The following is a 26,800-nucleotide window of genomic DNA, read 5'->3' as shown; positions in this document are numbered from 1 at the left end:
ACAACGATACAACCTGCCTCATGCATCTTTCATACAAAGACCTGCAGAAGAACACAAACAGGAGAGACGGCGTGATGCATTGTTGCGTGTGCGAGCATTAATGGTGTGTGTCACAACCATTTGTGTCACACAATCCAGCAGCCTGTGGAGGGCCAGATAATTCAGAAAACCACTGAGGCAAATCATTCAAAAGATTTTTTATTTCAAAGCTTTTAAACTCACAAATTGCAACGATAGTTTTGGCCTGTATCAAAATCCCCTCACAGCTCTAAAAGGTTTTTAAATAGTTTAAACTACATTACATACGAAACATCATCTTATTTACACAGTAGGAAAATAATACATACAGAGGTGAAATGTTCTAAAAACAGCAGCTGTTCATGATCAGACCCATCATATTAAGTGTTTACATTATGAATAGTAGTGTAAAATATGACTCACAAGGAAACTATGTCAAAAATCAACAAAAATAGTTTTATGCTGATTGAAATCCCGTAACCTGAGACTTCAAGTCTTGTAACACTTCCTAGACGTCATAGCAATTAATTTTGTCTAAGTAACATAAACATCAATCACATTTGCCTGCACAGTTAAGTCCAGCTGGTTCTGTCTTAGTTAGGCCTTTAAAGTGGGACACACTGCAAGATTTTTGTGCAGGTTTTGGGCCTGATTCCTCCCTTACACCCAAAGTCAACAAAGGCCTGATTGTCAGATGGTGCTTAAGATCATCTTGTTAGATTTTCCTGTGGTATGAGGTGTGTTAGGAGGGATTTAAGTTCCCTGATTTGCTTTGCTTGGAAGACTATCAAAGCAGCTCAGATTTAAAATCATAAACATCAAACATGTTCAAAAAAGTATGATCAGACATCCTGTTGAGTATGTGTTGGTGTGGGTGGGTGTGTGTGTGTGTGTGTGTGTGTGGGGGGGGGTGTTCTAGGACGAGCATGCACCCTGTGGATTGTCACATGGATCAGAACAATAGCCAATCAGGAAGAGGGAAGAGGGTTGACCAAAAGAGGAAGCACAACTAACCTAGCCATGGTAACGATAGTAAATGTAAAGCATAAAGTTAAATGTCAGAAATGGAGGAGAAACTTGATGATTTGTGGCAACAACACGAGTGTTAATGTAGCATTTCCTGTAAAATGAAAAACAATCAAACAACCAAGAAGAGAAGCTGGACTAAAATCGCCACAGGTAGTCACATTGAGCTTGTTTACTCTGAAGCAAGGTTATTATAGTGTGGTGTTTCTTGTCGTTGTATTATCTTATTTTGGTTAGCTTCCGGTTCCGGAGGCTGTTGCTGGCTGCTAACTTTCTTTGCTTTCCCTGAGGCATTCACCCCTCCCCCCCTGGTGCTGTGGAGAGCGCACACCTGCAGCGAATCACTCATTGAGGATCACTATTTAGGACCTGCTGCAGCTCTCTTCAGCGCCTGAGTCTCGCCAACCTTACCTTACGGTAAACGTTAGCTCCAGGCTCCTTCTCTCGAGATCTCCCAGAGAAGTTTCCAGTGCTCTTTTTGAAGAACCTTTTTTGAGTAATTTCCAGTGCTTGTATTTTGCTTCTTGTTGTTAACGTGCCTCTCCCTCTTCTTTCCAGTGCCTCCTGCCCTGATCACCGCAGCCAGCCCCAGCACACTCTCACTATCCCTTGGACTCCTGAGATCCCCCCTTCCTTTGTCACTTACCTGCACAATAAATCTGTTAAATCTGCTCCATCGTCTCTGCATCCTGAGTCCTACCATTACACCCACACAACATATAGTTCATTAAAACTTTCTAAATAACTAAAACTAAAATTCAAAAATCATTTTAGTTAATTGAGACTAAATAAAACTTAGCTTTACCAAAAACGACACAAAGTAAAACTGTAAAGTGCTTTTATAAAACTAACCAAAATTTTTTTTAAAAAGGAGACAAAATATCCTTAGTTTTAGTCTTTGACACAACCATACTGACTGGCACGTACACCCAAGTCTGGGGAGTGTAAAATCGCCTGAATTGATTTTTCAAACTTCACACTGTGATAGTTTTGTCTGGAGGTGTATTCAATCATCATCTTCAAATAAATAAAAAGATAAGTGAAGAGTAGCCTGCCTGAATATTTCTTTTTAAATGTATTATGTCCTGACATGTGTACAAAAAAAAAACTAAAAGTAACACTAACACTAATAAAAACAAAACTAAAACAAAGCATTTTTGCAAAATAAAACCTAAAATAAACTAACAAACCAGTAGTTAAAACTAATTCAAACTAAATCGAAATTAAACACAGAAAATGAAAACAACTAAAAATGAAAACTAATGAAAACTCAAAACTCTTATAACCTTGCCCTGAAGTCACATTTGAGATTTGGATTTTTGGAGCAGACTCTGGCTGTTGGTGAATTAATCCGTCACCTTCAATTTCCACATATTCTGCCTGTACAGCTCAGACCTGCGGTGAGAAACCTCAACCACTGGAAGCGTGCTGGGAGTGCTGAGTAGCCTTAACAGCTTGGGGCTGGAGATCGTGGGAGAGCTAAGAATTCACAAGGGAATAGTATGTAAACAACAGATTATTTTGACTTTTGTGGTTGATTTGTCACTCATTTTGATATTAGTCTATTATTTTTGTTGCTTCTGCCATGGGTGAGTACATTATGAAGTTAAAAAGTTTATGTAAGCTACGGATGTGTGATACCATGTAAAATTAGGTGTGCTTTGCGAGGGGATCACGGCGCAGGCAGAGTATGAGGAAATTGGAGGTTAGTGTGTGGTGTGCTGTGTTGGTCATCTCATTGCACACCACTCACTTTTAGAACTTAACTGTTACATCTGTCATTATTTATAGTCATGTTAACTGATTAGCAAGCAGCAAAGTGCTTGTATATGTAATGTTGAAAATATAAACTTCATGGCTTTATGCATTTCTTATATACTGTTCTCTTCTCTTTACTTATGGTTCAAATGCAATGATATCAAAGGCAGACAACAACGGAACTTCTGCCTTGCGTTTATGCTGTTCTACTTTGGTGCCAAAGCCAAGTGCAGAAACTGTGGAGCATGTGCAGAACACCAAACCAATTTGGATTTAACTGAGCTGTAGACATGCAAGAGAGAACTGATCTCCAGCTGCATTCATGGGTGTGTTAGTCTCTTTTAGAGAAATTAAATTTAGTACAGTTTTAGATGGACTAACATGTTTACATGGAATTAAGCTTTAGTTAAAATGACACAATAAGTTGACATTTTCTGACGGCATGTAAATGTACTGAGTGTAAATGTCTTATCTATTGACTGTGCATGGTGCTTTGTATTCCTTGCACTTCATGTTGAAAGATATTCGATTTTATAGTTTGCTTTGTAATTTTCTCATCATCAGCAAACTGTGAATAGACCAACATCAAAAACCTCATTCCTCATTCTCAAGCCTTGTTTCTCACATCAAGAACATACATTTTACAAAAAATCTTAAGAACTAGAGGACTATGACATTTTTAAGTGTGAGTTATTACCTGTAAATATGAAGGGTAGATCATGTACAATAGGAAGACTTTTTGTTGCTGCAGATTGATACAAACGTGGTGTCTTTCATTTTTGCAGTAAAAAGACAGTGTATGTAGATCAGAGTCACAGCCAATAAGATTGTGTGGTTTCACGAATTACAGAGGACATGAAAGCAAGTCATAGAGTGCATTTTTTGCTCATCCAATTCATTGTTGGTGTCTGTTGGTCATAAATTGAATTCATCCTTATCACTGAATCGCTGATGCAAACTTGGACTAATGGGGCTTTTTTCTCTCCAGCTTTTCACAGTGCCTTTAATAATGTGATATTTTCAAGATATCAAGCATGCTGGAAAATGTACGATACTTAGCCAATACAATGCATATTCTTTGTAGCACATATAGGATTTCAGTAAAATAGCTAAATCTCTAACTCCATTTTCAACTAATGTCACAACTTCAAGTATTTTATTCTTTTTGGATGGCTTTGATTTATGAAACATCACCGTCTGGCTGTCACTGAGCTACCTGAGAGGTTTGATCAGCATGACGATATGGTAAACATGTCACTTCTCTAATGACAAAGGCTCATTACACTAGAAATAGTGCATATAAATATTGTATTATACAGGACATTCAATGGGTGATCATCAAGATGAAAGGAATGTAAGACTAATGAGAAGCTGCCCTACAATCACATTAAAAATATTTTAACACTGAGATGTCCTTACTCTACAGGGTTTCGGATAGTTTTCATGTCAGTGAGAACGATCGCTCTGTATCTGCTCTCCAGTCCCTCCATGAACTCCAGGTAGTCGCTCACCTTGAAGTTCTGGATGGGTTCCTCCTGCAGAGAAAGGGAAAAGAAGTACGATAGTATTGGAGTTTTGTTGATATCCAATATGACAATGTTTTACGACTCATTTTAGATACAGAATAAATACACACCTTTTGTTATTAACAAAAAACACCATGTGTATCCTGTGCAAAGAGACTCAAGTGAGACCCATTTACATTTGTACTTTTAGCCAATATTTAAGGCAGATATATCTGGATATCATGCTGGTAATATCAAGCATCCCTAGAAAGAGCTATGGGAATTATAGTGGAATTAAATTCTTACACCACTTTATGTACATCCAACTTCTCATGGAGAGTGGAACCCAGCCTTAAGCACAACTTAAACCCATCTCACTGATAGAGTTTCATGACCCACTGGCCCAGAAGCTCAAACTTCATCTTCAGTAGAGCAGGGGTGCCCAAATTCTTTTCAGTGAAGGTCCAAAAATGAATCGGGGTGGAGGGTCGCAGGCCAAAACTAAACATTCATGTTGCAGTGCATGAAATTAAATATGCCTACAGCATAATTGTGCAAAATAAAAACTCATACAAAGTAATTTTGAAAATGAATAACACTATTCTTTGTTGTGTTTCACAGCATGAAATTACTGAACATCCATATGGCACAAATACTTATTAGGCATGCTGCCTTGAAATCAATTTTAGTGAAAAAGTACTCATGTTCCCAACTATTTTTAAACTTTCTCTTATCTGTGTGCCACTGCCTCACACATGATAATTAAAAAAGAAAAAAAAATCGAACATGGGCAGCGGGCCAAAAATAATCGCTCATGGGCCAAAGTTGGCCCGCGGGCCCCAAATTGGACAGCCCTACTGTAGAGTGTCATAGTGAACAAAAATGAATAAAAATACTTTACTGTCATCACGGAAAAAACAAACAATCTTTCTCTGACAACATTTCTATTTTGCACATTGTTTATAAAAAAATGTAAAAAGTCTGCATTAGGGCAGTAAATGTACTTGTTATAATGCAGGACCACTGTCCCCCTTGTGGCATGGTATCAACCACAGCATAGCTGTTGAAATTATGGCACGTTTCTTATTGAAGTGGACGTTGCTGTACTTCTGACTTCTGACTCACCTCTTTCAGTCTAGGCGCTGCTGAATGCTGGTGCCAAATACGGATATTTTAAACTATTTCTAAATAATGCATTCCAGACAGACTTCCTTTGACTGACTGACTCATTACCTTATGACTCTTCAAGATGGTGCTTGTGACATGAAAAAGGCTCATGCCCAAGCCCATATTAGCACTGGCATCACCCATAGCCTCAGTTTCAGAGGACACCTTACCAATGTTTCAGTCAGGAACACTCTTGTCAACAAAATGCAAAATGGTTTACAGTTTTTTTAACTGGCAGAAAAGCCTCTGCTCAAAAGATGCTCCCTGGGTTATTCAAGCAGCACGCTTTGACTTTTCATAGCTAGACACCCCCATGTGGATGGATACACTTAAGACAATGCTTATCAACTACAGTTAAATTAGTTCTGAAGTAAATAATCCATAGTAGCATGAAACTGAATATTAGGGTGCAACAAGCTGCTGTGCTATAAAGGAGGAGGCTGGGATGGAGGTGACGCTTTACCAGCAGCAGCAAGCGTGGTGCATCAGCATTTATGAGACAGGGATTAGTGAGATGTGTGTCATATTTAAATGGGCTACTGTGTTGAGGGGGTCCAGTTGCATTGTTGAGCTGGGATCAGCTGGCCATCAGCTGATCATGGCTGAGCGTATGACTTCTGCTTCATTTATTGTAACTACGCTGCAAAAGTTGACTTCTACATTGAGTATCTGTAATGTAGTTTTTAAACAGCTCCATATGTTCATAATTTTCCTCAAGAATGTACAGGAATCCTGTTCTGGCATTTGCCACAAATGAAGACCTACAAACTTTACACGGGAAAACACAGGCCAGATCTCAGCTGATGCCGATGGAGTGTTTGCCTCAGGATGCTGAGCATTGAAAGCACTGGACTACATTGGTTTTGTCTGGAAAATGAGTGCAGCCCTTGCAAACAATGGCACCTGGGTATGCAGGCCAGAATATTATATAAAAGAAGACGGAGATGGCAAAGACAAAAAAGGCAAAAACAGTGATGCATGACATGGATGAAACAGACATCAAATTGCAATAAGGATAATTTACTATTCTTTAGGTAATCCAATGTTGGGATTTATCATATGTGGTTGCCTTGCAATACTTCAAATATCATGATATCAGCATTGTAGTGGGCCACATATCATTGATCATCTTATACTATATCATATATCCTATCAATGCTTTGTATCAGATCATATCAAGACCCACTCTGTGATTCACACCCCTAGTCTATAGATCTGTTTTGTTTCATTTGAGAGATTTTTGTAGCCTCAGTAAAAAAGTAACAGAAAAGTGAATATATAGAACTTCTATCTAACCAATACCTCTTTTTCTGTGTTCCCTTAATTATTCTGGGACCCCTCAGTCCAATCTTCAGTCTCTGAGGTGGAGCTATGCAGACAGAAAATGGTTTGAATATTGATGCAGAAAGCAGCTTACTTTATTATCATTTACTTTGTTGGGAGGTGAAGTGTGAATAATTCGATATAACCTTTTGATTAAAATACTTTACATTCAATCTATTTCAAAGTCACAGGAAATCTAATTAAATCTCTGGAAATCGAACGCTGCTCCATGCAAGTAAACAACATCCTTGTTTAGCGTTGAGGTAATGAGGTTTCACGTGTCGGAGGAGCAAAACAGCATCTTAATAAGCGTTAACATCTCCACGCTGCAGAGACAGAACAAGACGTGTTGAAAAAATGGAGCAATATCTTAAGAGACAGGAATCAGAGCGGACAAAGAGCATTTTATTCAGCTCATTTGTTCTGTCAGGATTCTAATTGTTGCTGTTTTAATTGTTGCCTGAGTTATAGTAGGCATCATGACAACTCACAGCCTCATGGGCAATGCTAACAGTGCAACAAAGCAAATAACTGTCTGTGCATTATGTTGTGAGTGGCATCATCAATTAGCACAATGAAGAAAAGCATTGCCCTCCAAAGACACAACACATTTAGAACACAATACTTAGCAATCAGCCCCATTTTACCATGCATCATTAACCACACCAAGGGCTTTAAAAACAAATCACATGTCTTCTGCAACCTGACAGTGATCATTTCTCCACTAACTTTGATTTCTCTTTTTTGTTTTGAGGCTTTAAATAGTCTTTTGTTTTAGGTAAACACCAGTGGCAAAGACATGAGGCTTAGAAGAACACACTATAAATGACTGTAGGCTATAACTTATTCTCCCACTTCCTGTATTTCCACACACATTAAGTACTATACAGAAATTTTAGGTATGTTTGGGCTAAAAACTGAGGCTGAGATAAGGCATAGATAAGACAAGTAAGCCATCTGAGGGTTGACACAACCTTGGTCATGCTCTGGATGTCCTTGTATATTACCAGGGGCATGTGACAATATGTTCAAGACCTGGGGCAGAGTAAAGGGTGGGGGGGCGAGTAATCATAGCCTAGAGTACTGTCCACGCAGGTTACACGGTTGCCATGAGCCCCTAGTCATTCCACAGTCTCTGGGCATGTTACCAGGGGCAAATATGCGCAGACAAAAGAGATACCATTGAGCTTGATCTTGGCTGCCCAGCTACACATGTGTGATGACCCAGGGAAACCCCAGCCCCGGGTTGTGGCACATCAGACCCCATAATGAATTCTTAGCACTGTTCATGCCTAAAACATATGCACATGACTTTATATACATAAACATAGCTATTTGGAGGTTTATGTCACTGTAGAGGGGTAATCTAAAGGGTTTATCTATCTGTCAGAAGATTAATGGCAGGGTGGTTAAATCAAAAGAATATTCCTTTTACTCAACTGATTTAAACTCCGTTTGACGCTTTGGATAAGCCAGTAATATGTGATCAACTTGCAGATAGATTTCCATGACATTTTGTGATATTTGAGAGGTCAAAGTTGATCAAAGTTAAAGGCCACATTTTGTTGCAAAATATACTTTTTCAGGCATTTTTAGCAAAAATATGTCCCCTCGGCCTGTCCACAATCCCCCATCTCTTTCTCCATCTTTCAGAAAATGTGTGGTGAAACAAGCTGTTCTCAGATTTTCCCCTAATGTTGTCGTGGGGAGTTAGCACAGCTTTGGTTGGCCCTCCGCACTTGGAAGAAAGTTCCAACCTCTCCTGAAATTAGGAGAGCCACAGCCATTATGCCACATCCTTTTCCTGAGAGGGGTGGAGTCAGGGACGGAGTTAAGCCTTGGTTATGCTTTCCGTGCGGACAGCTGCACGGACAAAAACTGATGCGGAATCATGATGCGGAAACGTCTGGTGCATTTATACCTAGCGCTGGCTTCCTCTTTGCCTGAAACTGATATTCTCCCAAAAGCTAGGGGGCAGTGACTTCAAGAATCATGTCTGTAGTGTGTTTAATGCCATTTTGACACTGCTGCGTCCGGGTCTGTAAAAATTTGGGGATGTGCGCGGCCAGATGAAAATTGCCTGCACAAAGCCGTCTAAAGCATAAAACAGGCTTCAGATGGCTTAGTAACATTTAAAGACACAGAAACAGCTTGTTCTGAGCAGAGCTGAAACAGAGGGTTTTTTAGACATGCAAAAATCCAGTACTGGAGGGTTTTTTTCAGCAACAGACTTCACAGGCATGTTTTGGGGACCTCTGAGACCAACATAAACTTTTCTTAAAAGGGTAAAATATGTCCCCTTTAAAGACCCTCTAGATTTTTGGCACCATCAGCAGACCCAGATGTTATTTGGAGGGTAAATATTACTAATCTGATACACCAGATAGACTGTTTCAGATATTAATTAAATGGGATGTATATGCCCTTTATTTCTACTTTTGTGACAAAACTTTTCCTGATTTATACATCTGCATCAAATCTGCATGCATAGGTAGCATACTCCACAGATCTGCACAGCCCTGAATCCCACACAGAGGCCTATGCATGTAGCTGATGCATGCCTCCAAAGAAATGTACCTAAACATTGAAATGACTCTGACCACAAGTCTTGAGATTGGTCTGCTGGGTAGCACTGATTTCTGTATCTCATGTACCCTTGAATGTTTTATGTTTACCTTCCTGCTCCCCTGCTTCACTTCAACACAACCAGGATGCATCTTATGAGCCCCACTAAATTCATAACCTTTCTTTATCAGTGATAGTTTAGATTAGGAAACCACCAGAGGACCTTAGTGCAAGCCATAACAGATTGAGAACAAATGGAGCAAAAGTCCTGATTTAAGTTTGGGAAATAAAAGGGAAACAGGGGTGTGATCATTCAGAATGGAGTCTGTGACATCAGGGAGACAGTCTGATGGAGGATTACACTCCTGCAATTAAACAGGAGGCAATACATCGCTACAAAAAGGCCTTTATAAGAGAAAATTACCTTTGATTACACTGTATTATGAATTACAGGACAGACTGTAGACATGTCTGATCTACTGATGTTAATAAAGCATAGGTTAGTTTTCAGCAGGAGCAGCTACATGACTCAAACTCTATTAAACCCATATTTCCTCTCTGTGACGTGTCAAACAAGGAAGCACTACTCTAGAATAATAAAGTCTCCCACTGGATGGTAGTCAGGCTTGTCAGATTCTTAATATCAGTAATGGTTCTGCAAAGTAACATCAATCCTGAAGAAACATCAAAACTTAAATTGCTGTCCTGATTATTTATCTTACGACACATCCGCTCACACAGTTCAACCCACAGAGAGATAAGCAGAGAAAACCCCACAGGAGGGCATATTTGGTCTGTTTTTCTTTGGCAGACTAAAAGATAAAGAACTCATAATTGTGTAGGGATGTGTGTTTGCCTTTTATGTAGATTACTTAAGTTAAACTCAGAATTTAAAACATTCCAGTGCCATGCTGAATATTTAAATGTTTGACAAGTGATATGAGCTGCTTAATGTCCCACATAATCTTCAAGATATATCTGCCATTAGCACTTGTTAGATCATTAGGTAGGTTAATTAATGTTTTAATCACCAAAGATTTCCACGTTTTCTTCTGCTTGTCCTCACATGATGAATGAGTTGTTTTAATGATGACTTTGAGCCTGGGCTTGCCAAGAAAAAGATATGAAGAGGATTTTTTTTAAGTCTATTAAAATGAAATATTAGAGTTGGTGTCTTCTATTGGAGTGATTACATTTATGCTTTTGATAAACAGATGACTGGATTTTTAAAGATTTCAGAAGTTATACTTTTAGACTTAAGCTGCTTTCAGCATTGACAACAGAATTGCAAGGAATGTAAGTTTGTTTGTAACACAACATAAAGTGAAAAAAATAGTATCTGGAGTTGTTTCCATTCATTATGAAGAGTTGTTTTTGATTTTATAAGGCTGAACAAAAGGCTAGACTGTCATCTGCATACAAGTTTAAGTATGACTATTTTGATGTGTCCTGGGGGATTATAAGGTTACAGAATGGTGGTGATGTAACAGATAGGGAAAATTATAATGCCGAAAAATATTGTTTTTGTAGTTTTTTGTTGTTTAGCGTATATATTTTGGTGTAATGAGGGTTAATTTACCCCAAATCCTCTGTTTTATCTGTATGTTTCTAAGTCTTTAATTTGAGTAACTGCATTAGCAATGGTGCTGTACGGCGGTGCAGAGGTTAGCGCTGTTGCCTCACAGCAGGTTTGCCTTCCAGTCAGGGCCTTTCTGTGTGAAGTTTGCATGTTCTCCCCGTGCATGCGTAGGTTCTGTCCGGGTACTCCAGTTCCCTCCCACCACCAAAAAACATGCTCATCAGGTTAATTGGGGACTCTAAATTGGCCGTAGGTGTGAGTGTGAGCGTGCCTGGTCGTCTGTCTCTATATGTCAGCCCTGTGATTGACTGGTGACCAGTCCAGGGCGTACCCTCCTGCTGGGCTCAAGCCCCCCTGCGACCCCCAATGGGATAAGCGGTATAGAAAATGGGTGGATGGGCATTAGCAATATTACAGTGCCCTCTGTTGGCAGGAAGGGGGCATACAGCATCATTTCTGCCCTGTCGTCAGTCTGCTCAGAGCTCGACTGCGAGAGGTGTGTACTCACTGCAGCTTGTTCATAAAATGCGAATATGAAAGTTCTAAGTAAACCTAACTGCTAAAAACAGTTTGTTTGTGATAAATATTTGTGCATGAGATAGAATGCGTGAGCTTTGATGACAACTGCTCAGCCCTGCACAAACAGGAACACCCATAAATGACCTAAATATGAAAAATCAAACATATTTTAGGCACATCCTATATATTTATATTTATTTATTTTCTAGGAAAATCATTTTCATGTTGCTTTCTATTACAGTATGTCAGATTATGCTATGTTTTCATTGTTTTGATAGCCAAACTAATACACAGGATGGAAACTTAAAGGTCACATATTATGCAAGATAAACTTTTTCAGGCCTTTCTAGCAAAAATATGTACCCCTCATGATGTCATGCAGGGAGTTAGCCCCATCCCAGGTGGCCCCTCCCACTTGGAAGAAAGCCCCACCCTCCCCATCTATTGAGCCACATCCATTTCCTGAGAGGGGTGTAATCAGGGGCGCAGTCAGACACCTCATTAAGGTTTAGAGCTACAGACACAGACACAGCTCGTTCTGAGCAGGGCTGAAATGGAGGGGTTTTTAGGCATGCAAAATCCAATACTGGAGTGTTTTTTTTTGTTTGTTTTTTTTTCAGAAAAACTTCACCGGCATATTTTGGGGGAATATAAACTTGTCTTTGAGGGGTAAAATATGTGACTTTTAAAATACAACTAAATTCAATAGACTTGGGTGTCATTTTGTCGCTGTATCTTTTGATTTTGATGCTACAATAAAAAGTACACTTTTATTCTCATTAATCAACACTAACTATCCATAATGACCATGTGAAAACAGAATGGCAGAAATTTTTGGAAATATATTAAAAAATATTATTATAATAATATTATTATTATGAAAGCTCACTTGAAGTTTGCAAAAAATCATGTGTGATGCACTGAGGAAAAGTTTCCGTCTACTCTGCCTTAAAGTCCAGATTAGTGGAGGACTGCAGTGAATGTTGTCCATCTGGAACTTTGTCCCATGTCCACACAGGAGCTCAGTCAGAGTGACCATTGGATTCTTGATCACCAAGGCCCTTCTCCCATGATTGCTAAGTTTGGTTGGGTAACCAGCTCTTGGAAGAGTCCTGTTTGTGCCAAACTTTCATTTGAGAATTATGAAGGCCACCGTGCTCTTGGGAACTTTCATTACAGCAGAATTATTTTTGCTGCCTTTCTTGCGACAATCCTGTCTCTGATCTCTGCAGGCAGTTCCGTCCTCATGGCTTGGTTTTTGCTTTGATATGCATTGTCAGCTGTGAGGCCTTCTATAGAGAGGTGTATGCCTTTCCAAATCATGTCCAATCAGTTTAATTTACCACAGGTGGACTCCAATCAAGGTGTAGAAACATCTCAGCATAGATCAAGAGAAATGGGAGGAACCTGAGGTAAATTTGGGTCTGAATACTTATGTCAATGTGGTTTTCAGTTTTGTTTTTTCTTTCAATTAATTTGTAAAAATGTCCAAAATTCTGTTTTCACTTTGTCATGATAGGGTACTGAGTGTAGATTGTTGAGAATTAAAGTGTTTTTTTTTTTCAACAGTATTATCAGGCTGCAACAACCAAACAGTAAAAGTCAAAGGGGGTTGAATACTTCTAAATTCAATGTATGCACATATGAGGAATCTGCCTTCTAATAAGTCTGTGTTTGTGCAGGTTGCAAATATGTGTGTCTCATGAGAATGGATAACAGGAAAAAAAACACTTTGGAGATGTGGTTTTGCTCTGTTCCACAACATGGCAGAAAAATCTGATTAAAACTTGTGAAGAAAGTATTAAAATATGTGCAAGTAATCTTCATATAACCGAACTCACAGCATGACAGGTTTATCCATGTTGTGACAGGCCATTTTTCTCTGAATATATATGAAGTAAAATGAGGTTTTATTTTTGGTTTATGGTTGGGGTTTTTTTTGTCTCTGAGTCAGTGGCAAACATGTGACCCAGGTCTTCCCCTCTCATCTCTTCATTGCAGCTTAACTCCAACCAAAGCCAGAGGGATGGTACTGAGTCATTTGCCATTTTTAACTTTGAATATAGATGAAATATAGATTCACGCTCTGGTGAGACAGGATAAGTATGAAGGGTGCAACTATGTGAATGTTTAAAGAAAGCTCCTCTAATACCACATCTGTCGGGATAAAAACTTCCTTCACATTGTTCCCACAGAGAGAGAGACAGAGCAAAGGAGATAAGACCCTCGGACAAAAAGGCAAACTTTAGACAGTTCAGCCCAGGACGGGGGTTTTGGAAGTTTCTGAACCACACACAAACACGCAGACACAAAAACGCACACTGTCTCTGCTGCAGTATCTGATGCTACAGCTCATTAGAAGAGCTTCCTCAGATAAAGCCTCCATAACTGATCTTTTATTCACAAAAAGTGTCAGCGGTTGCTGATGGCGATGTTAACACCCGAGCTATCAGCCGCAGACAAGAAGAATTGAGACGTTTAATGAGTAATGACGACGGGTGCTTCGTGTCAGTGCCGGGCCTCGTTCACAATGCTCCTTTTTAATGTTGCTTCAGATATTAGCAGGGGAGCACGTCTCCGAGACTGTGACTTTAGACCTTTGGTGAAATCTATAGGGCCACTTTTCAATTCAGCGATCATCCAAAATTCACCAGGCAGAACTTATTTCAATGAGATGTTAACGTTCAGAACAGGCTGCGAGCAAAATTCGGCAATGTGGGAAGTTCTGTGAGCACATTCAAAAAGTCGATTTGCTCTTCAATATGAATGTGAATCAGGGATCAGTGTGGAATATAAAAGGGGAGCTGTATAATTCAGCAGAGGTCTAAGAAGAGTTCCCATATCGTGTTTAAAATCCAGACATGAAATCAAATTATAAAGCTGAGCTGTGCTGCTACTGAAATGTCTTTAAACTGTAATGATCTGCCTGAATTCAACATTCACTGTCACAGGCACAACAGACTGAAGGAGTCTGCCTGCCGGTCCAGCAGAAGTTGCTCTAAAAATTCACAATCATCTTGACCTGATGCATGCTCTATTGATCAGTAAGTTAACAAATAGGACACTTGCTGTGGTAGACTTCTACTTCTACAGCAGTCATTTCCAAAAGCATACCCTCTTCAGCATATTTATTATCTAAATGGGACTTTAATTCGGGAAATGAACATTGTGCTGACATAACAAGGGCTGTCTCTGCAACTGCATGCTTCCACACCATTCATACTAGGCGTGTGCTCAAAAAAAAAAAGATGACTCAGTATAGGTTCTTTGCAAATGGTGTCACGCAGTGGTGGAGAAATCTACCTGGGGGGCAGGAAGTGATTTCTGCATAAAGAAATGTGACACTTTAATATATTCCGTTTCCAAAAACTGGTCCGGTTTTCTGGTTGTTTGGCTCCAAAACAGCTCTTCATTTTTTAATAGTATGGCTTTTCAAATTTGGATTAAATAACAAAAATTGGAGGAAAGAAGACTGGCACTCAAACAGGAGCTAGCTACTGTGACATCACAAAGAGCCATGGGGATCCAGGCCTCCCTTCCCACCTCCTTTTGCTGTCTGAGTGTGGCTGTTTTCAAATTGGCCTACTGCATACTCCTGCCAAACGCAGTATGCAGTATGTATTGCGCACTGCGTACTGCCCTCCACAGTAGTATGTAGTATGACAGCCAGTTGGACATTATTGTGTGGTATGCTTGGTCCGGTTTAGCTGGTTTCCGGTACACAGAAGTATGTCATACCCTGGTCAATTGCAAACAACACTATAGTGTTTTCCATCCATTTACGTACAGAAAAAAATCTGGGAAGTGTTTTTATTTGATTTTTCGGGATTTTTATAGCTGTTGTTTTTAGCTTAGCATGTATAGTGCAGTGAAAGGACACACTTGACAGCACCTTTCCGGCCGTTACAAGCACTGCTAGTATAGTAGGCAAATTTGAAAACAGCCATGGTTTGTGTGAATGTGTTAATCAGGAGCTGAGCTAAGATCACCTGCTGACAATCAAGCTACCACACCTGCAGCTCATCTCCATTCAAGTCACTGCTCTACAGGATAAAAGCCGGCTCAGATCTCCACTAATCCCCAGATTGCTCATTTACCCAGTGTGGCATACAGCTACTCAGGCCCTTAGTAAGTTTCTGAAAATTATCTTTGCATCGAACTAACACTGTATCTCCATCTTCAGATCTCCGTGTACCAACTCCTGCCAATCCATTCTGATTTTCATGATCCTGCCACAGCTCAAGAAGATTCTGACCAAGAGGACAACCCTGCTCCAATCCTGATTCTATACAATAAATTCTGCTTCTGATACATCCAAAACACCTGTTTTTGTGTCTGTATTGTGGGTCCAGTTTATGCGTTAAACACATCTTTACTCTGTCTATTACCTCACAAGGTTTATTCAGATGATAGTACATCAACGTTTCAATTAAAAGCATGTTTGTAAAAAATAAGGATTTTTTTATATGTTAAAGGGCCTCAACTAGCCTCTTAGCTCAGGACAAGACTCCTCGAGACTTTTGTCTCCCTTCATCTGAATAGACCACAAAAGGAGGTCTGCAGGACTGAGTAAAATTTGATTTTAATCACCTCCATGCCTGGTAAATCTGTTTAACTGTGGCAAAAGTCACTCTTTGAAAAGTGTAATGATCATACTCAGTGTATGTAGAAATTTACTGATGATTATTTGCAGTGTTCAGGTATACTTAGAGTTGTAAAACTTTCCTCCGTTCCCATTCATTCCAGAAGGCTGTCACTAACTTTCTGCTCCCCATTCAGGATCACATGACTGCAAACAACCTATATCATCACATGCTCCTTGCTGAAAAAAGCACCAGTATAGATATTTCAGAACTGATATGGCTGCAAATGCTGTGCAACTTAAAAATGTCCACAAAAAGTCAACAGGTGGCAGCAGACTTTAAACTGCATGAGTGCATGCACAGATAAGAATGTCTCTGAGCTGCCAGCAAGACTGAAAGCAAAGATATCGGATCGTGTCTGGTTTATTCAAACTACATAAAGTCAACAGTTGGACATGAGTCCTTTAATATGCTGTGTGTGCAAAAACAAAGTAAAACACTGCAGCAACAATTTGAATCTCCACATGATAAGACACCAAGATTACAGAAGTTAGCATCAAAAGCTAGGCTTAAAACACCAGGAAAGTTTAAACCTGAGTATCCAGCATTGAAATGGACTGTAAAGTCACAATTTCCCTCAAACTGTAATTGGATCAACTACCTTGCTTTTAAAGACTTGAGCATTAACAGCAGTGTCCATGTGTTATGCAGATGGACAGCAAAAAGACATTCTTGCAAATACAGATGAACTTATAGTCAAGTAAAACCAGATTATTGTTGCACAATAACAGCAAAAGAGATATCAGCATCATTTCAATAGAGACTATAAATTAGACTCAGCGCTTCTTTAAATATACTTCCTAATTAAAGATTTTTACTAAACTTTGACGGATGAATATCTGTATCTCCCTGTATAAGAGAGTTTTAGATGGAGTTTGATAGGACTGTCTGTCTATAAATTCACTATAACGCAGATTTTCCATCTCACCTTGAGGAAGACCTGCAGCTCCTGGGACTGCGTGTGCTGCAGGATGTCAGGCTGCAGATGTTTGAATATGGCTACGCACATGTACACCTGGTAGTCTGGACCCATCAGCACACAGGTAGAAATGTAGTGGCAGATTTCTGTCCAGTCCAGATAGTTCCAGAAACACTGAGTCAACCAGTGGAGGCACATCTGTGGTTAGGAAGACACAAAGTTGTTGCTCATTAATCTGTTAGAATTAAACTGTCACCAGAACATTAAAAATTCCTCTGGACGTGCGATTATTTTCTGATTTAAACATGTGACAAACAAAGGGCTCGATCATACCGCTGTATGAAGGATTAACTTGATGCTTCTGACAAATTATTCATCATATAGGCAAATCACATCCTAACATAAATCATGGTGATATATAACATCTCCAGCAACAGTCCCCCATTAATCTTCTTCCTGCTCTGAATACACAATGCTAGAATAGAAATCATAAAAAGGAAAGCGTTGCTCCAAAATTACAATTATTTTCTGACCCTTACTTTACGGCAAAGTTCTGATCAGTTGCAGTGCCAAGCAAGTTTTAAGCCTCTTAATGTGTAGTTTTACTTTTGCATACATTTTTCTAAATTAAGACCCAAAGTACTGAAAACCTTTCCTTTGGCCTAAAAAAAGATCCAGTTTTTCCCTTAATTTCAGTTATCTTAAAAACAAAAACTGTAGAATTGCAAAGGGGAGGATTGTCCATTTTAACCATGTTTAACTATTTGTTAAGCCAATTTTTGCCTTATTTTTTGCCCCTTTTATCTATTTTTTGCCTCTTCTAGCCCATTTCTGCTCCTTTTGAAATCCCATTTTACCACCATTTTTTTTGCCATTTTCAATCCATTTTAATTCTGTTTTTAGGAAAAACACATTTCGAAGAAGGCTTTATACTACAGCTCAAATGAATAAAAAAGGGACATTTGTTGCTTTGATATGAATGGTTATTTTTCAGGTAAAAATAAAATATGGATATCACAGCTTAACTTTGTAATAGACCATGATTTTTCTGACCTCCATGAGCCTCCAGTTTTGCTTGGCGTGTTCAAACACCTTCAGGTACAATCGGGGTCCTGGTCTCAGGCACCTCTATTTCTGTTATAATGCACACTCTGTTGGCTAAACAGGACATAAATTTAGTTACACTGTGGAACTAGTTGAGTTTGTGAAGCAATAGTTTTTTAATATGTGCTGTTTAAGTGCATCATCACTCCCTCTTGTGTAATATTGCGTCTGTATTCTACTTAGCTTATAGGCAGATTTCCTTTAAAGAGAAAAAAGCAAAAACTTTAGCTGTAACTATGGTACTTTTTTTCTAACTGGAGTTTAATCTGCTACTGGGGGATAAAATGATTTTTAAAGACACATTTAGCAGTGTCTCAGTGAAAAAACTTGCAGAAAACCCTAAAAAATGTGAAAAATAATTTCACATCAGTTGCTTGCTATGTGTCAGGGCAGTCTGACATCAAGTTGTATTGCGCTATACTTTAAAGTATGATATTTTTAAAATTTCTGCAGGATCCTTGCTTGACAGCCAGGCAAAAGTGTGAAAGGACATTGGCTTAGATCAGGGATTCTTAACCTTTTCAGCCCACAACCCCCAAAATAAAGGTGCCACAGACTGGGGATGCCCACTGTACCTGAAGATGGATCAACACAGCCATGCACTTTCAAGATAGTCATCTGCAGACAAGGTCACCCATAAGGGGGGTAAATAGGAAAGATTTCTGGTGCCCAGCCAAACTGGAGGCCCATGGAGGTCAGCAAAATCATGGTCCATTGTAAAGTTAAGTTGTGATATCCATATTTTTATATTTAACCTGAAAAAATAACCACTCTTATCAAAGAAATAAATATATTCTTTAATCATTTGTGTAGTAAATAGCCTTCTTAAAAATGTGAATCCCTTTTGCTGGAAAAGAAATGAATTAAAATGGGTTAAAAATGGCAAGAAAAGGTGGAAAAGTGGTGAAATTGGATTTTAAAAGAAGCAGAAATGGGTTAGAAGTGGCAACGATTACATAAAAATGGCAAAAAAAAAAAGATCAATGGCAAAAATGGGTTAAACTGGAAAAAAATTGGCATAAAAAGTGGTAAAAGGGAGTTCAAAAGTGGCTGAAATGGCTTTAAATTGGTAAAAATGTGGAAATTTGGTGAAAAAATTGAATTGAAAAATTGATATAAACTGGCAAAAAGTGTTAACTAAGAAAGAGAAAATAGGCATATATTGGCAGAAATTGGTTAAACTGGCAAAAACTGGCATATCAGATAGTGAAATGTGGGTAAAATGGGAAAAATTGGGTGTAAAATAGTGGTTAAAAGGGGTTTATAGTTCAATAATTGGTCAACAGAGGCAACATTAATCTTAAGTGGCAAGAACTGATTTAGAAGTGGTAAAAACAGGCAGAAAAAAAGTGGTTGTAAGTGTTTAAAATGGACAAAAATAGCAGGTAAATGGCAAAAATGTGTTAAAATTGATGGGACAATTTATGAAAATGGGTTAAAATTGGTGTAAAGTGGCAACAGTGTAGTTTAAAAAATATTCTTTTTTTAGGTTAAGGTTAAGACCCACTGGCTTAAATTATAAATTAATTACCACTGAGAATACCTTGAATGGAAAAAATAACGATAGAGTTGCCTTTAAAAATGAAGTTCATGTGAATCAAATCCTGTTTATGTTCACGGTTACAGTACTGAGATTAAAGGGATTTACTTTTCAGCCACCTGCAGGTTAAAAACATTACCTGAACTCACACAGCTGTGCCATCATTCTCTATATGTCTGGAGTTTATATTTTACTTTGCTTTATCAGCTCTTCTAAATGAATCTTTCTGGAACTTGTTTACTCTGAGAGTGAAAAATGAAAACTCACGGCATGCCTGAATATTGAGGTGGGATTAGGGGACAAAGAGATGAGGAGATGCATGCTAATGTTTTATTTCTCCAGCTGATGACTGGGCTGAGATCTCTGATATTAATGTAGAAGCTCCACCGAGGGTTTCCCACCTGTTTGAAGTTGAAATACCATAAAATAAAAACATCAATCTATCTACTGAGGAAAAAAAGAAGAACCAAAAACTAAGACAGCACTCACATCTGGAGTTTTGTCGTTTCATGAGTGAAAACCTAATTCAGCACTAAAATAATCCCTGATCATAGAGAAAGGCCAGGAGATGGATATGCTAACATTTTAGATGAAGTTCATCACACGGATGTTACTCTGTAACCTCTCTGTTACTCCTTTGTATCACAAAATCCAACATTCAAAAAGTTAACTATTAGAATTCAAGGCATTCTAAAGGGAATTACTGAGTTTTTAGGGGGATTTTTGCGATAAAGCTCCTGCACTGAAGCTCTGCAGCATTTAAACAGACCATTACAGTACAGTAATGGGTGGAGCTAAGATTACAACGAGTCACTACTACTGATACCAAACAGAAACAGTTATGCAGGATTGATCATGATCTTGAAAAGGCCTAATTGAAGTACAATAACCAACATTTTTGCATAGCTTCGGTGCTCCTCAGATTTGAAGTGGGACTAACTTTGAATTCCATTGCTCCAAGGTTAAATTTGTTTTTGCTTATTTTACAAGTTGCCTTGTACAGTAATTGCTGGTTTCTCCTGTACTTTAAATACTGAGGCCAAATTTTCTCAAACTTGTATTTCCACAATTCTTTTCTTTCAATGTAATACCACGCCATACATTTTGTGAATTGTCACATAAACAAGCAAATCCATGTTTTATTCATACATTTAAGTCAAATTTGAGTCCTCTCAAAACTAAAAAATAAGACTAATGAAGACATTTTATGGCCTCAAATTTTAAAAATCTAGCTCAAGACCACCAAATGAAATGGTGTCTGCAAACTAGATCAGGCAGACAACTTTAGCTGCCCTGATTTCACAGCTGACAGTTTGTTCATCCATCCTTACAGTCCATATAAAAAGTAATCACCCCATTTTATTGATTTTATAAATTAGTCGTGGTCAATATAATTTGACTTTTTGACCAAAAAAAGTTATAAAAAAAATAACTCCTTTAATGTCAAAGTGAAAACCCATTTCTACAGTGTAATGCCAACTGAATAAAAATATGTAATGTATCCACCCCCTTTAAAGTGACTAATTCAGCAGAGGTCCAGGCAGTAGTCTCACAATAGCTGTACATCTACTGAGTGCAGTGACTGTGTCTCAACGGATTATAGTATAAAGACACCTGTGTCTGGAAGGTCCAGTCACTGGTTTATCAGTATTCCTGGCTACCATTACACCATGAAAACAAAAGAACACTCCAAGCAGCTCAGCGAAAAGGTTATTGAAAAGTGTAAGTCAGGGGATGGATAAAAAAGATTTGAAAGCACTGAACATCCCTCAGAGTTCAAGAAAATGGAATATGGCACATGTGTAAATCTGCCTGGATCAGGCCGTCCTTATAAACTGAGTGGGCGTGCAAGAAGGAGACTAGCGAGGGAGGCCACCAAGACACCTATGACTACTCTGAAGGAGTTACAAGCTTCAGCAGCTGAGATGAGAGACTGTGCATACAACAACTTCTTTATGGGAGAGTGGCAAAGAGAAAGTCACTGTTGAAGAAAACTCAGATTAAATTTGGACTCTCCAAAAGGCATGTGGAGACTCCATGGTCAAGTGGAAGAAAGTTCTGTGGTCTGATCAGACCAAAGTAGTACTTTCTGACAACAAGACACCAAACACACCATCCCCACTGTAAATCACAGTGGTGGCAGCACCATGCTGTGGGGATGCTTCTTTGCAGTTTTTTCGAGTCATGAACCTAGATATTAAAAGCTTTGAGGTTTATGACTGCACCGTCACCTCGTCTCTTATGTAATACATTCTTATGACACTGATAAAGTAAAAAAATGTTGATCACAGTAGTTTCATGGCTTTTTAAAATTCATTTACTTATTTTTGGGGCTAGAATGTTGGAAGACAGAACTGAAAGTAGCTGCATGCAGAAAATAGGCAGTTTGTGGTACCATAACAACACACACAGTGTTAAAATCCTGAGGGCACGCTGTGAGAATGGATGGTCACATAGCCAGTATACTGCCAGTCTAAAACAGCCATTTAAGACCAATTATGCAATGGAAATTTTTTTTCCATAACTGTCTAATGACTCCATGGGATTGTCCTGCAACACTTGGGACCCTGAGGTGGAGAATGGTTACTCTAGACTAACATGCGCATGAAGAGACACACAGTAGGCCTCCAACAATTATTAGCAAAGCTACAGAGGCATATAATCACCATGGGGTAGTTCTAGTTCATCATCATTTTAGATCCCTCAATACTTTATCAGTAAATATAGGCAGCCTTGGGTCTAACAGAAGACAGCCTTTTATTATGTTTTCCAAACATTCAGCAAACAACATAATAAACACAGACTGCACTTAAACTAATTGTCATGCCAATAATTAGCTGCTGCACTGACTAATGACACAAGTCTGCTGGAGCATACAAATAAGCTCCACTAATGCTCCATAAACACATCAGATGATTATTGCCTCCTTCTTTTACTCTAATGAAAATGCTGACATCCTGATTTGTTAGTCATTGTAAAAAAGGAACATGCAGTTCCATGTTTTTAAAATCCTCAGGCAGAAAAAGTTCTTTGTGTGACTAAAAAAGGGACAATAAATCCCTTCTAGGTTTTTTTAAGCGTACCAAAAAGTGCCCTCCTCTGCTGTTACTGCTCCTGAGCCACGGCTAAGGGTTTAAAGATGACTGTGTCTGCATCCGGGTAGTGTTCTTTACTTCATTTCCTTTCTGTCATAACCAGGCTTTCAAAGCCGTTATTAATCTGAGCAGGTCAGGTCACTGGGAGATATCAGAAGCTGCCTCTTTGTGTGAAACACTGCAGAAAAGATCTGAGATAAATCAGGGTCACCATGCACAGATTATCATTTTGATCTTATTGTGATCTCATAATGTTCTTTTTTAAAGTCATGTTTCCAAGGGTACAGATGAATCCTAGAGCTGATATATAGGAGATGCCATCTTGGATGGTGGTCATAACTGCAGTGGCAAGTGCAGCATCTGTTGACAGTGACAGTAGGTGATAGTGAGATTAGAAATCTCAGACAGCTGCGGATAAAGACAACTTGACTTTTGTTTTATTATGTATATCAGATGTTGTTAACCTATGTTTAAACTCTTAGAGATACAACGCAATCTTGACTGCTGCATATTTGTGAGGAAGTTTAGTTCAATATAATGTTATATCATCACTGGTTAGCTGAGCGCATCAAATCCTTTTTTTAAAGGTTCATTATGTAAACATTTACATTTTTTTGCTTATGTACCTGGTCTGTAATGACTTCATGCAGCTTTTCTTTCATCACTGGTGACAGAAGATTAAGCACTGTGGAAGGAGAAAGCTTCTGCAAGCTGATGGTGTTTGCTGAGCTGGAGTAAAACCAGCTAACAAAGCTGTATGAGGGAAGAGCAGCAGATTTAATAGCACATTTAAAAAGTGTTGACTGAGTAGCTATTTCTACCCGGGGTGGAAAGTAACTTTTTACATTTACTAGTGGAAATGTGATTGAGAATATTGGGTAGTTTTTATAATGCATATCAGAATTACTTTTACTAAAGTATATTTTACAGAAAAAGCCCAAGAATACAAAGATCTGAGTAAGTCTTCAGAGTAACAAAATTACATCATTAAGTCCACCTCACATATGGTACTGTGCAGAACTTTTAGTCATGTTTCAGCAAAAATCTGAAGCTGAAGCGATTTCAGGAACCATTTGGCAGGAAGATGGTTTGACACAACCCCGTCATGCTCTGGATGTCCTTGCATTTTACTGGGAGCATGGGAAAATAATCTGTTACAAAAACAACAAAGTCCACAACTTGAGGGTGGAATAAGGAGTGGATGTGACAAGAAAGCAGGGTAGTGATTCCCAAAGTGGGGGGGGGGGTCATGAGACACTTGGGGGGGATGGGGGGTGGGGGGGGTGGCAAGATGCCTTACAAAGCACAATGAACAATATTTATCAATAATATTTTACCTATATTGTACAAGTATGTGCAGAAAATTAGTTTGATCTAAAATAAAACTACTGTCGCTAGGTGGGATCTGTGCTGAAAATAATGTTAAAAAGAATCTTAATTTTTAAGTCTGCACTGGACTATTCTTTAATGTACACAGCTGTGTGCACTTATGGGGTCCCCAGTCTGGCAATGTCATTTTGTGGGTTGCGATTTAAAGCCTGGGAACCTCTTGGTTGGTCCTGGTCCTGAGACACTGAAAGGAGGGTTGCGAGATGCCTTCCAAAATCCAGAGAAAATGTTTTGATGAGTTAAAATTGTACATCTTACACATATTGTAAAAATATACAATTAAATATATTAAAAAGAAAACTATAGTCATTAGGTGGGACTGTTGTTGAGATTAATATAATGTTAAAAAAAATCTTTAATTTGTAAGTCTGCAGTACGATTCACCAAGGTTGTGCACTACGTCTGTGTATAGCCATGGGAGTCCCAGTCTATGGCATTGTTATTTTGAGAGTTGCAACTGAAAAGTATGGGAACTTCTGGCCTGGTCCGGGCTGGTTTAAGAGTTCACATGAGCCCCTGGTCGTGTTGGGGATGTCCCGAGGGTTCAAAAACCACTAGCCGTTTCTGGGCATATTATCAGGGGTGAAAAGGGCCCCACCAAAAATGGTGCCGTCAAGCTTGACCTTGGCTGCTGACACATGCCACACACGTGTGTCAACATGTGTCAAGCTTGACTTTCAGAGCAAAAATGATCAAGTAGACATCACACATCTGAGCCCCCCTGTCCAGCCATTTTCTTACCTGGAAATTGCATTTCACTTTGAGGCTCTACAGTACAGACCTGCCTGATGACAGGTCAATCAAACAGATTTGTAAGTTCAGAGTCGGAAGTGATAGCCAAATAAAGTCTGGACCATCTGGCTCATACTACAGAGCTCCATGCTGATTTTTTCTTCATATTTATTCAGTTTAGGTTCAGTTAGTAACACTCTGACACATCACCATCTCACCATGAGCAGCACATTCCAGATCACAGAGTGGGATACTGGCAGGTCAATGCGCTACGTACTGTATCTTTTCACTTTAAAAAACTACCCAATAGGAAAGCTCTCAGGTCCTGAACCTACCTACTTATAGATACATTTCTATAGTAACTCTGATAATGCTATTTTATTCTTATATGATCTTAAAGGGATGTTAGGCATATCTAAATCCAATAAGCTCTTGTTAAAGTGTTGGGTACAAGGCCTATTAACACGTTTCTTATCTTTTAGATCGTTAATTAGTTGTTATTCATGGCACATGAGCCACACACATCCTGTTTCCTCGTGTGATTCAGGGTATTTATCTCTAACCTACAACAGCTCTCTGCTCCAACTAAAGACTCTTTCTGTCACACACACTCCTATTTTCAAGGCAATCTGTTTTAGAAGCTTAAACGTTTTGTAAATGGATTTTGACAGAGGCCTGCCTTCAAACACACACACACACGCCAAGGCACACACGCCTACACAACCTCTACTGTTTGAATGTCAGAGGTGTATAATTCTTCATTTGCCACTGCTGCTTTGTCGGGCTTTCAAAGCTTAAACTTTTGGAATAGGTATTTCCATTTCTGACTGAATAACAGGTGCCCATTATCGCCTTGAAGAGGAAAGAGATGAGCTGAATGTTAACGTATAACCCCACCCCGGAGACGGAGGGTTCAGATCTCTGATGCAGATGCGGTGGGTTGTATGAGCACCCCTGCTGCCGAACATTATTTGAGCCTGAACTGTCAGCCGCCGACACACAGAAGACAGGATCAAACACGAGAGGATTCAAGGTGAAAGCCCTTTTTTCTGCCTCGTTGTTTGGGAGAACGAAGTCTGTGTCAAAAGAATCACGAGTAGAGAGCAAAGATCTAACTTTTCCGCTGTTCTGTTAAAGAAAAAGGAAAAAGATTCAATGTCAAAGACTCGATTTGGAATTTAAAGTCGGCTGAAGTCAAAGCAGGGTAAAAAGGAAAGTCATTCACAGGGCAACTTAGAGAGTGGTTTTAAAGGCTTTAAAGTCCTGTTTTAAGTTTCTTACTGACACAGCTCATTAGATATTTTTATTCAACACTAATGACAAAACTTAATAGGCTGCCAGCTTCTTGGTGTTGCTAGAAACATGAGCATTTTGCATCAGATCAAATCAATCTGATCCAAATTCAAGCCCTTTTATTACCTCCATCAGTAGTCATAACTTTCTTTATTGATCCAAGAATCCCAGAAAATTAAAGTCGTCATAGCAAGATTGAAAAGTGAGGGTTATACATTTGATTGAGACTAATTTCCTGCAGTGTAAACAGAAACTAATGCACCAAAGCTACATCAATCTGGCTCTAATTTTCTGAGTGTTTCTCTGAATTTACTTTATCACTAAAGCTGATTCACTGTTGAGGAGTGCACTAAAGTTAAGCAGCTCAATTATTACTCCATTAAAAGTAGAGTTTAACTTTCAATATTAAATTTAAAATCACTGGGTACAAATGAAAGAAATACAAATAGGTGAGTCTGTAAAATTAATTAGTACCAAAAGTCCTGTAAGAAGTTTTTTAGCTTCAGCCTGAAAATAATAATGATTCTTTTTATGAGCTACAAAAACAACAACTGGGAGGAAGATAATTTCTGAACAGTTATTAGTAATTCTTGTAAACACTGCTGCAGGGTAGGTGTCAGACATG

General features: G+C 38.8%; 1 protein-coding gene across 1 annotated transcript in view; it reads right to left on the bottom strand.

The window, feature by feature from the left end:
* Positions 1–4,093: 4,093 nt before the first annotated feature.
* Positions 4,094–26,800, bottom strand: part of tbc1d32 (TBC1 domain family, member 32) — a 134,104-nt gene continuing 111,397 nt past the window's right edge. The window contains exons 33-34 of the mRNA XM_041804760.1: positions 17,032–17,220; positions 4,094–4,337 (exon numbers count right to left, since the gene is read on the bottom strand). Of these exons, the coding sequence (XP_041660694.1) occupies positions 4,218–4,337; positions 17,032–17,220 (309 nt within the window). The 3' untranslated portion in view covers positions 4,094–4,217. The remainder of the gene's footprint in view (positions 4,338–17,031; positions 17,221–26,800) is intronic.

This window comes from Cheilinus undulatus, linkage group 14 (assembly GCF_018320785.1).
Source record: "Cheilinus undulatus linkage group 14, ASM1832078v1, whole genome shotgun sequence".
Taxonomy (NCBI): Eukaryota; Metazoa; Chordata; class Actinopteri; order Labriformes; family Labridae; genus Cheilinus; species Cheilinus undulatus.
This window is presented reverse-complemented; position numbering and strand designations above follow the sequence as displayed.